The sequence below is a fragment of the Neofelis nebulosa genome, chromosome 4 (assembly GCF_028018385.1).
Source record: "Neofelis nebulosa isolate mNeoNeb1 chromosome 4, mNeoNeb1.pri, whole genome shotgun sequence".
Lineage (NCBI taxonomy): Eukaryota > Metazoa > Chordata > Mammalia > Carnivora > Felidae > Neofelis > Neofelis nebulosa.
The window spans coordinates 121,246,772-121,256,181 of NC_080785.1; the positions used below are offsets into that span (position 1 = coordinate 121,246,772).

A 9,410-nucleotide genomic window follows, 5' to 3' on the forward strand; every position below is an offset into this window, starting at 1 on the left:
GTTTGAATCTCAAAAGGAATCCCCTTCAGAAACCCAACACCCTTTGGGAAAGCATTTGGAAGGGAGCCAATTCGTTAGATATGGGGAGCATAAGGACACCAGGGTTAGCCAGAACATCTAGAGAAGGGATTAATTGGGTTGGGGCACTTCCTGGCAGGGAGAGAGCTGTGCATTAGGAAAGGATCATCTCAAACAGAGATGAAAAAAAAAAAAAAAAACACCTTGGAGGTGGGGGTTGAGAGGGAGAAAAGAATCAGAAACTGAAAGAGGGAGAGAGAAGAAGAAAAACACAAAGGAGGGAGAAAGAGAAAAAAAGAAATAGACGGGGAAACAAGGAGAAGGGAACCCACAATCACACAGACCCTGGAACTCAATTTCTTAAAATCCAAAATGCATCAGTTTATACCCAATGCAGCACAGGAGCCACGGGGCACAAAATGCGGGAGCGGGCGGAGAGAGAGCACTGCAGTAGAACCCACCGCTCAGCTGCCCCGGATCCGCCTTCCTCCCATTTTCGCCGTTGCCCTCTGGCGCCCGGAGCAGGAGGGCGGCCGGCATTGCTCAGCGCACCCTAGTGCCTCCCTCCAGGCGCCTTCTCGCCTGGCTCCGGGAATCGTTTTCGGAGCCGAGGGAAGGGGTTGGGGGTCTGTGGTAGGGAGGTCGTGGGAAGGATGGGCGGAGGGCGGAGGCAGCGAAAGCGATTTTGTTTCGCAGTTAGCATGAGCTCATCTCTGGGCTCTGAAGTGGCAGGAGTAGAAAGCTGATCGCCCAGCTCCTGCCAGTGGCCGGACTGCAAATGCAATTTAGACGGTGCAAACACTTGCCCAGAGCAAATCACCCGGGGGTCACGTCTGCGGGTGGCATCTCCCCACTTGGGGAGCGTCCCCGCGCCTTCCGCCCCAAAGCCCTCGCGGAGACAGGCTACAGGTCGGGAGATCCAACCCGAGACAGATGGGCAATTGACATCCACGCGTAGGTGAAAACCTAGCCCTCGGTTTAAGAAGTGCCTCCCTAAGCTCTTCTTGAAATTTTCCAAGCGAGCTGCGGCTTGCCGGGTGGCTTGGGGCTGGGAAGCTGGGGAGTTGAGAAATGCCCAGTTTCGAGGCGTCTTCTCATCTTTCATATTCCACGAGCCCAACCGGCTCTTACAGGAGCCCGGCACTTTTACAAGCCTGTTTTTGGACCATATTTCACTCTAATGCAAACCCATTTAAATCATCGCCTTGTTTTTCGCAGATTGCTTCTTGTAAATGGGGCCATAAATCCAGGATGTCAAGCCGGATGGAGTGGAGCGCGGACAGGGGAGAGATGGAAGGGAAATGAACCAAGCAGGGAAGGTACCTCCTCGGGTGGGGTGGGAGGGATTCGCAGGATCTCCAGGGTGAAACTGCGAGAAGGCTGACCTGACCCCGCACCCCTGGAGTCCAAGCCAGCTTTTAGGATTAAGAGCGCGGGGAGCTAAAGCGCGCTCTGCCCCGGAGGGAGCGCCTCCCTACCTGGAAGAGCCTCAGGATGTTGGCTACCATGATGGAGACCGAACTCCCTGAAGCCCCAATCACTCCAACTACTTTCTCCGGCTTGACGAAAACCGGAGGCTCGCCGTTGGTGCAGCGCACGTCGGAGGTGTCCTTCTGGATGAGCGCCTGGACGAAAGTGAGCGACTGTTCGAGCGCGTAAGTGTCCCTGGAACAAGTGTCCAGGATCCGCGCGCCCAGCGTCACGTTGGGCAGCAGGTTGGGATCGCTGTTGATCTGGTCCAGGGCGTAGAGCATCGCTTCCAGCCTGTGGATCCCGTTCTCCCTCTTGATGTCGCCGCAGGGCACTCCGCTAGGACCCTTGGCATGCACCGGGAACAGCCCCCCGAGGGTGACGTCCCCCTCGATCCGGATAGAGTGCGGGGCGTACATCTCCTGGCCGCGCGCCGCCGCCGCCAGCGCGCACAGGAGCACCTCCAGCACGCAGCAGGGGAACTTCATCAAAGTCAGGACGCGGAGCAGCTTCCCCAGCTGGACCATGCTGCTCCGGCTGCTGCGGTGGTGGCGGCAGCGCTGGAGGGGATGGTGGCGGGCTCGCCGGGGTCCGGGCCCCTTGGGGTGAGGTCCTCCGGGGAAGCCCTGAGACTCCTGCAGGCACGGAGGGTGGGGGCGCCCGGGGAGGGGCAGCCAGAGAAGATGGGGGGTCCCGCGGCGCCTGCCAGATTGGGGCTCCGTGCGCTCCCGGGTTCGCCGGCCCGCGCGCCGCGCTCGCGCTCCCCGGCTTGCCGCTCGCGCTCTCCAACAACCCAGCACTGGGGAGAGGGCAAGGATTGCTATCGCTTTAAATGGTCGTTCGGCTCCCTCTCCTCCTCCTCCCACTCCCTCCCTCCTTCGCTAGCTCTCCGACACTCCCCACCCTTCCCAGAGCCCGTCCTCCCCACTGGTTTGCATCATCACGCAGGGAGGGGCTGCGTGCTGAGGTAAGGAGGGGGGGAATGGGTGGGCGGCAAAGCAGGGAGTGCCTCAGACTGGGAGTTTCGCGGTCCCCAGGGAATCTGAGGATTGCAGGTCTCAGGCGAGGGCTGAACTCTCGTCTTAAGGTAGAAGCGTCCAGCTCGCCCGCCTGCACCCACTGGCACATTCTAGGCACGGGTGGCAGCAACCCCAGGAGGGGGCAGGGATGTCTGGTGCTGACTGCTCCCAACCCTGAGGTCGCGAACCCTGGCTGTCAGATCCCTGAGACTGCGAGCGAGTTGCTAGGTAGAGAACGCAGTGATGAAGGGGAGATGGGAGATCCCACTCTCTACTTCTAATCCGTCTGGACCAGTTTTTAAGAAAGACACACGTACACACAGGAGCCTGATTCATGACTTAAAGAACCTTTACCCGGAGACTTCTTGCGGAGGGGGGGGGGGGGTTGGGGGTAGGAACCAGGCACCGGACAAGCTCTTAGGAAAACACGCCAAGAAACGTTAGGAATGTAAGTGCACCCTGGTCTTCAAGAGTTACTGGGGGGCAGACAATGATGAACTAACTGAGGTCTCTAGCAAATCTGTGGTGGAAACCTCGGACTCCCCTCTTTTCATTCTATCATCGCCAGAGATGTAACAACTGAGAACTCTGCAAAGCGCACTTTCTTCTCTGGTGCTGACAGGTATAAGGCTCCCTCCTACCCTTTTCCAAAGATGTTTCTGGACTGCTGACAGGTTTTTGCAGGCAGGAAACAGCAGGAAAGAGGTGACAGTAGGAGGAAGAAAGAAAGGCAGGTAGAAGTCTCCCAGATGATCCAGATACCTTTCTCTCTTTATCTGGCTGGAGATTTGGTAGCTAAATCAGGATACCAGGACAGGCTGCAGTGCAGTTAGAAAGCTGATTTTCAAAGGTGTCCTCTCCTGCTGGCTGAGACCGAACTTTGGCTATTAAAGCAACAGGTGGCCCTAGTTCTTATATGAAGAAAGGATAATGTCTCTGTCCTTGGTACCAGAAGGGACTCAGGATGGTTAACTCCTTTCTTGCTGAGGTTTTCTGTTGGAGTGCAGCAAAAATATATTATACAGATTTGAGAATGGAGAGAAAACCAGAAGCAAGGCTATACTGGTTGCTGTTGTTGTTACTGTTGTAAGAAAAATGTCCTGGTACAAAAAACAAACAACATAACAAACACATACACACACACAATACAAGGTCAGAAGACTGGTAGTGGGTTGTCTCTGTCTCCAACTACCTGTGTGTACTCAGCATTTCTGTTTTCTTGTCTAGGTTTTAGACAAGAAATAATGTGTGAAATAGTGAGATTGAACAGGATGCTCTCCATGTTATCCCAAATCCTCTGTTAAAACAGGCCATATCTCTTTGGCCATGGGGCTCTTTTTAAGCCAATATCCTCTACTGCTTTCTGCATAGGAGACCAGTTTTTTGATCTCCAAAGAACATTACAAACATTTCCTGCTATAGAGGACTTTTTTTTTTTTCCTTGCTTACCATCTATTCCTCTCCCTTATAGGGACAGTCCAAGCTATCAGTTTCTTTTTGGATAGGCCCTTCCTCCATGTTTCATACTTATGATTTGAGAATGGACCCACTATCTTACAATTTAGGACTGGTGACTGGCTATTGTGATGAGTTCAAGGATGATAATAGAGCTCAACCAGAGCTATGCATGGCTAATCCCTTGACTTTGGCTGCAGCACCTACTATAGTATAACAGGGTTACCACTATCCAATAGACAATCTGTGAGTGAGTTAGAGAAAAACAAGGGGGCCTCCCTTCCTCAAACTACTTCAAGTGTATCTTATGGAAAATGTTACACTATTCTTATTTTTAAAGAACACAACATTATATGGTCTTCAAGTAAACAGTGTTGCAATTAATATACTGATCTATTTTTGTATACAATGTATCAATCAGTCTTAAATGGGATGCACCTGCTACAACCTTATACTGTCACAGCCCCCATTCTTTCCTATCAGTCCTGAAGCTGTAAGGATATAAGCCTGTAACTGTGCTAGGAGCTTCCACATAAACAGAGAGATATCTGAATCCTAAAACAAGAGATATAAGAGAGGGAAGAAGGAAAGGAGAAATCAGGCTGGGGGTAAAGGGAGATAGGGGTCTGATAAAAACATCTGAACTCTTGGACCCAGGCAGGCCTGAAAGATTGCCTCTGGATTTTTTTCAATTTTATAGTATTTTCTTTCTCTTGTTTGAAACCAAAAGGATCTTCTAATTCACCTGTTCTAAAACACTGGCTCAAAAAGGATGGGAGAGCTAAAATGGATATCTTAAGGTACCATCAGCTAATTTGGAAAGGGAAAGAGAAGCAAAGCAATAGAAAGGCATACTTGGGAACACAAGTACTATGATCCTAGAATTTAGGTGTTAGTTCCTCAGGCTGTATTTCACAGAGACTATATCCTTATTTAGTTTTTAATTTAAGGCTATTTATTAGGAACTCAGTGAAAAAAAATATTTGAAAAGTTGGGTAACAAGTAATGTCACTTGATTTTTCACCTGCCCATGTCCCAGTCCACATTTTACTCTTCCATTTCCATTGTGCATTTGTGATTGCTCAATAAATATTGCTTGGTTGAGTATGGAATGTTGCCTTATTCTGTGTTGTCTCTTTGCTCTGCTCATTCTCCCCAAACATCTGGCAGCAATCATTATCTTCTTTTTATTGCAGTCATCTGTGTCATGCCTTATCTCCCTTGCTAAGTTGTAAGATCCTTGAGGGTAAGGGCTGGTATTATTTATCTCTTACTCCCGGACAATGTTTAGAATGGTGTTTTGTACCTAAAAAGCACTTATGTGTTGAATGAATCAGAATTGGTTTTGCCATTCCCTGCTGCCTTTATTTGATAGTGATGGAAACCTCAAGTGGGCAGAGCAGAAACAATATCAGATAAATGACTGTCCTCTTAGTCACAGTATGCAGTTTCTAGAGCTTAAAGGATAATTAGTAGATTGTGAAATAATTTCGTTTTACAAAAACTGCCTAAGATTGAAATACCTTAAAGCTCTTGATCAACTATAAAAGAGGGCTTCAATTGATTCTTCCTGAGTCAAGTGATAATTCTTGAACTAGTAACTTGGGCCATTGTCACAGGCTGGTTGAGAAAGAGCAGAAGCCAGGCACTAGCACCACTTGAACTGAATGGAAAGAGTGATCTGTTACCAGAAAACCGGGGAAGTGACGCTGAGCTTGAAAAATCTATGTCGGCAGATACAGTACTTATAAGTACATCCAGTACTTACAGTATCGAATTCATCTTTATATCTTTAGCCACAGAGCATAGGATCTGGAACCTTAACTAGAGACATGGGTATTTGCGTGTGTGTGTGTGTGTGTGTGTGTGTGTGTGTGTGTGTGTTGAGGTTATATGAATTAAAAATCTTTGTGTAAGACTGGTTAATCTAAAACTAGGCCAGTCATTCTTCTAGTGTCATATTAAACTGGAAGAGAATCTAGTTTTAGGGGCAAAGACCATAATTATAAAGTGTGTTCACAGGCTTGGTTCTGTGTAGTCCTTAATCTGTCCTCACCCAGGGATTAGTAAAACTGTGTAACTCAAATTACGGGCTCAATTCTAATTTTATCTTTTTAGCACTGTGTTTTCTTAATCATCTCAGTTTTATTTATTTGCTTTGTTGTTCTCCTCTACCCATGATATTTCTGCAGAAAATAATGCCTTCACTTCTCATTCCCTTTTTAAACCCAATTTGTAATTTACAAAGCTGTGCTCTTTACCCGCTGCTACTCCTGCAACTGCTGCTAAGATATTCTGGCTATTCTTCCCTCCTTCATCTAAGTATTCATCTATAGTTGTGTTTTTGCTTTTGTTGTTGTGTTTGTTTGTTTAATACAATCTTGACATTTGCATTGCATGCCTCATTTGGAATAAGCCAAGAGCATATCTTCCTTCCCAGTTCCCAAGTATCCCTTTTAGCCCAATACACTAAGGCATATGATTCAGTAAATATTAGTTAACTGAGTATTTTATAGTTTAGAATAGCTCTATTTTCACAATCTCTGAACATAGCCACCTAAATAAACTTTTGTGTCCTTCAACTACCCAGGTGGGCCTAACTTAATCACGTAAGTCCTTTTTTTTTTTTTTTTAATTTTTTTTAACCTTTATTTATTTTTGAGACAGAGAGAGACAGAGAGAGACAGAGCATGAATGGGGGAGGGGCAGAGAGAGAGGGAGACACAGAATCGGAAGCAGGCTCCAGGCTCTGCTCTGAGCCACCAGCCCAGAGCCCGACGCGGGGCTCGAACTCACGGACCGCGAGATCGTGACCTGAGCCAAAGTCAGATGCTTAACCGACTGAGCCACCCAGGCACCCCCATAAGTCCTTTTTTTAAAGGCAGAGATTTCTCTTTGGTTGTAAAAGACCAAAAGGTACAGACTAAGCGTGAGCAAGAGGGATTCAACATGATGGAGGTTCTCTGTGGCTGAAAGGGTGGAAGCCACATAGAGACTTGAGAATGGCGTTAGCAGCTGCCTGGACCCTGAATGACAGCTAACAAGAAGACAGGGACATCAGCCCTCCAGTTGCAAGGAACTGAGTTCTGTTAATAACCTGAGTAAGCCTGGAAATGGATTCCTCCCCCAGAGCCTCCAGGTACAGATCAGCCTTGCTGACGCTTTCACTTCAGACATGTGAGAGCCTCAGGGAAGAGCCCATCTGAGCACTCCCCCCATCCTCCATAGTTCTGAGTATCTGTAGAGCTGTGAAATAAATGAGTGCTGTTTTAAGCCACCGAATTTGACATAGCAATAGAAACAAATATAAACAGCTAGTGTAAATATGTTCAAGAATTTGAAGGGAACATGAACACAAATAAGAGGAGAGGTGTAAAAAATATAAAATGTCTAGAGGTGAAAACTACATTATCTGAAAATGACTGCATATGTGTAACAGCCAGTGCACACTGCAAAAGAAAAGATCGATGAACTTAAAGAAACACAAAACAATGATCAAGACAGACCATATATTGTTCCACAAGCAAGTCATAATACATTTAAGTATTTAACTCATCCAGATAACAATGGCATTAACTTAAAAATCAATAACAAAATATCTGAAAAATCCCCTAATATTTGAAATTAAATGACAATTCAAACAAAAATATTCAGATAAATTAGAAAATATTTTTAAATGATGATAACAAAAATATCCTGTCAAAATTTGTTGAATGTAGAGTAGGTCTTACAGAGAGATTCATAACTTAAATCCTACATATTAGAAAAAAAATATTTTTTAAATTTAACCAGATTTTGAAACTGGAATTTTAGAAACTGGAAAAATAAAATAAAGTCACAGCAAGTAGAAAGAAAGAATAAAGAGCATAAATCAATGAAATAGAAAAGAGCAAAAAGAGAAAAATCAATAACAACAAGCTGTTCCTTGTAAAGATCAGAAAAATTAAGTGTCTAGGTAGACAGATTAAGAAAAAAGAGAAAAGAAAGAAATGATTAATATAAAAAGAATAAAAGATCGCTCTTGATTCTAGACTTATTAAAATAATAATATGGAAATGTCATGAAAATTTTATATAAAATAACTGATAATGAGATGGAAAAATGCATTTTAAGAAATGACTTACAAAACTGATTCCCAAAAAAAGGAGAAAAAATGAAAAAGCTTATGTTTTACGTCCAAGTGGCAAACAGACACATGAAAAGATGCCCAACATCACTCATCATCATCAGAGAGATACAAATCAAAACCACAATGAGATACCACCTCACACCTGTCAGAATGGCTAGTTAACAACTCCGGCAACAACAGATGTTGGCGAGGATGCGTAGAAAGAGGATCTCTTTGCATTGTTGGTGGTGGGAATGCAAGCTGGTGCAGCCACTCTAGAAAACAGTATGGAGGTTCCTCAAAAAATTAAAAATAGAACTACCCTATGACCCAGCAATTGCTCTACTAGGAATGTATCCAAATGATACAAAAATGCTGACTGGAAGGGGCACATGCACCCCAATGTTTATAACAGCACTATAGACAACAGCCAAAGTATGGAAAGAGCCCAAATGTCCAACAACGGTATATATATATGTATGTATGTACATATACATACATATATATATATATATATAATGGAATATTACTCAGTCATCAAAAAGAATGAAATCTTACCATTCTTAACAACATGGATGGGACTAGAGTGTATTATCTAAGCAAAATAAGTCAGTCAGAGAAAGGCAAACATATGATTTCACTCATATGTGGAATTTAAGAAACACAACAGATGAACATAGGGGAAGGGAAGGAAAAATAAGATAAAAACAGAGAGGGAGGCAAACCACAAAAGACTCTTAAATACAGAGAACAGACTGAAGGTTGCTGGAGGGGAGGTGGATTGGGGGAATGGGCTAAATGGGTGATGGGCATTAAGGAGGGCATTTGTTGGGATGAGTACTGGATGTCATATGTAAGTGATAAATCACTGGGTTCTACTCCTGAAACCAATACTACACTGTAGTACTGAATTTAAATTTAACAAAAGTTTATGTCTTTAAAATTTCTTTTAAATGTCTTTTAAAAACCTTCCTGCGATTGCCTGGGGCAGGAATGGGGATTAATTGGAAATGGGAATGAAGGATTTTATCAAGGGAATGAAAATGTTCTAAAACTGATTTATGTTGATGGTTGCACATTTATGTTGATGGTAAGGTAACTAAAATGATTACATCAACAAATCAAATTGGTGAAGTGTACAAGTAAAATATATCTCAATAAATCTGTTTAAATAAGAAATAAAGTAATATATAAAAATTCTTCCATACAATGAAAGAACTGTTTGAATTTTGAACAATTTCAAAGAAATTGTTGAATTCAATCAACAATTTAAAGAAAAATATTAACATTACACAGACACTTTCAGAAAACAGAAGGGAGCAGAAATGTTTCACAAAACA

At 44.4% G+C, this 9,410-nt stretch overlaps 1 protein-coding gene across 4 annotated transcripts in view; it reads right to left on the bottom strand.

Annotated features, from left to right (window-relative positions):
• GRM7 (glutamate metabotropic receptor 7) overlaps positions 1-2,327 on the bottom strand; it is an 898,633-nt gene extending 896,306 nt beyond the window's left edge. For 2 of the 4 annotated variants that reach the window (XM_058726142.1, XM_058726144.1), the window contains exon 1: positions 1,497-2,326. In XM_058726142.1, the coding sequence (XP_058582125.1) occupies positions 1,497-2,015 (519 nt within the window). In that variant the 5' untranslated portion in view covers positions 2,016-2,326. Of the gene's footprint in view, positions 1-1,496 lie in introns of all 4 variants that reach the window. The other 2 variants (XM_058726145.1, XM_058726143.1) reach the window with 2 other exon arrangements.
• Between the last annotated feature and the right edge of the window lie 7,083 nt (positions 2,328-9,410).